General features: G+C 32.0%; 1 protein-coding gene across 1 annotated transcript in view; it reads right to left on the bottom strand.

Annotated features, from left to right (window-relative positions):
* The window catches only part of LOC122856436 (uncharacterized protein F54H12.2-like), a 4,538-nt gene extending 4,098 nt beyond the window's left edge, over positions 1-440 (bottom strand). The window contains exon 1 of the mRNA XM_044158104.1: positions 170-440. Within this exon, the coding sequence (XP_044014039.1) occupies positions 170-440 (271 nt within the window). The remainder of the gene's footprint in view (positions 1-169) is intronic.
* Between the last annotated feature and the right edge of the window lie 203 nt (positions 441-643).

The following is a 643-nucleotide window of genomic DNA, read 5'->3' as shown; positions in this document are numbered from 1 at the left end:
AAAATAAATGTCATGTTATCAAGATATTTGTAATGATAAATAACTGATTGGTGAGCGTATCTTCATCTTGATACCTTCTGCATAGTTTTCCTGTGAAATAGGAGACATAAATTTCCACAATTATACGTATTCCAATCTTGATAACGTTTATGATTATAATTGATGCTACCAACATTAAGATAACTGACAAGATCTTTCGGTGGTTGTAAGTTGCCAAAACTATCAAAATATATTGCTGAATTTTTATTGAGTTTTTTATATGCTACCCAATGTGTTCCAGAATTTCTTTTATCATCTAAATTAATGATTCCACACTCTTCTTTCCAAGGTCCATCTTTTGGCATATCATTTCGCATAAAAACTCCACGAAAATTAGCAATTTTTGATTGTTTAGCAAATTTTAATAAATCACCGTCAGTTAAAGCTCTTTGTGGTAGCATCAGTTGAAGTTTTTGGAGACAGATAAAGTCCCATACCTTTTATGTGGTGTTAAATAAAGTCCTTTTCGATGCAATCGATTCCATCATTTTATTATGTCGCTTATTTTCATTTAATTGTTCTGCTTGTACTGCACCATTGATAGTTTTGACAACGACAGATGCTCCACCAACTAACCAAACCAATGCTGGTATAGCTGAGAAAA

Source organism: Aphidius gifuensis, linkage group LG5, assembly GCF_014905175.1.
Source record: "Aphidius gifuensis isolate YNYX2018 linkage group LG5, ASM1490517v1, whole genome shotgun sequence".
NCBI lineage: Eukaryota > Metazoa > Arthropoda > Insecta > Hymenoptera > Braconidae > Aphidius > Aphidius gifuensis.
This window is presented reverse-complemented; position numbering and strand designations above follow the sequence as displayed.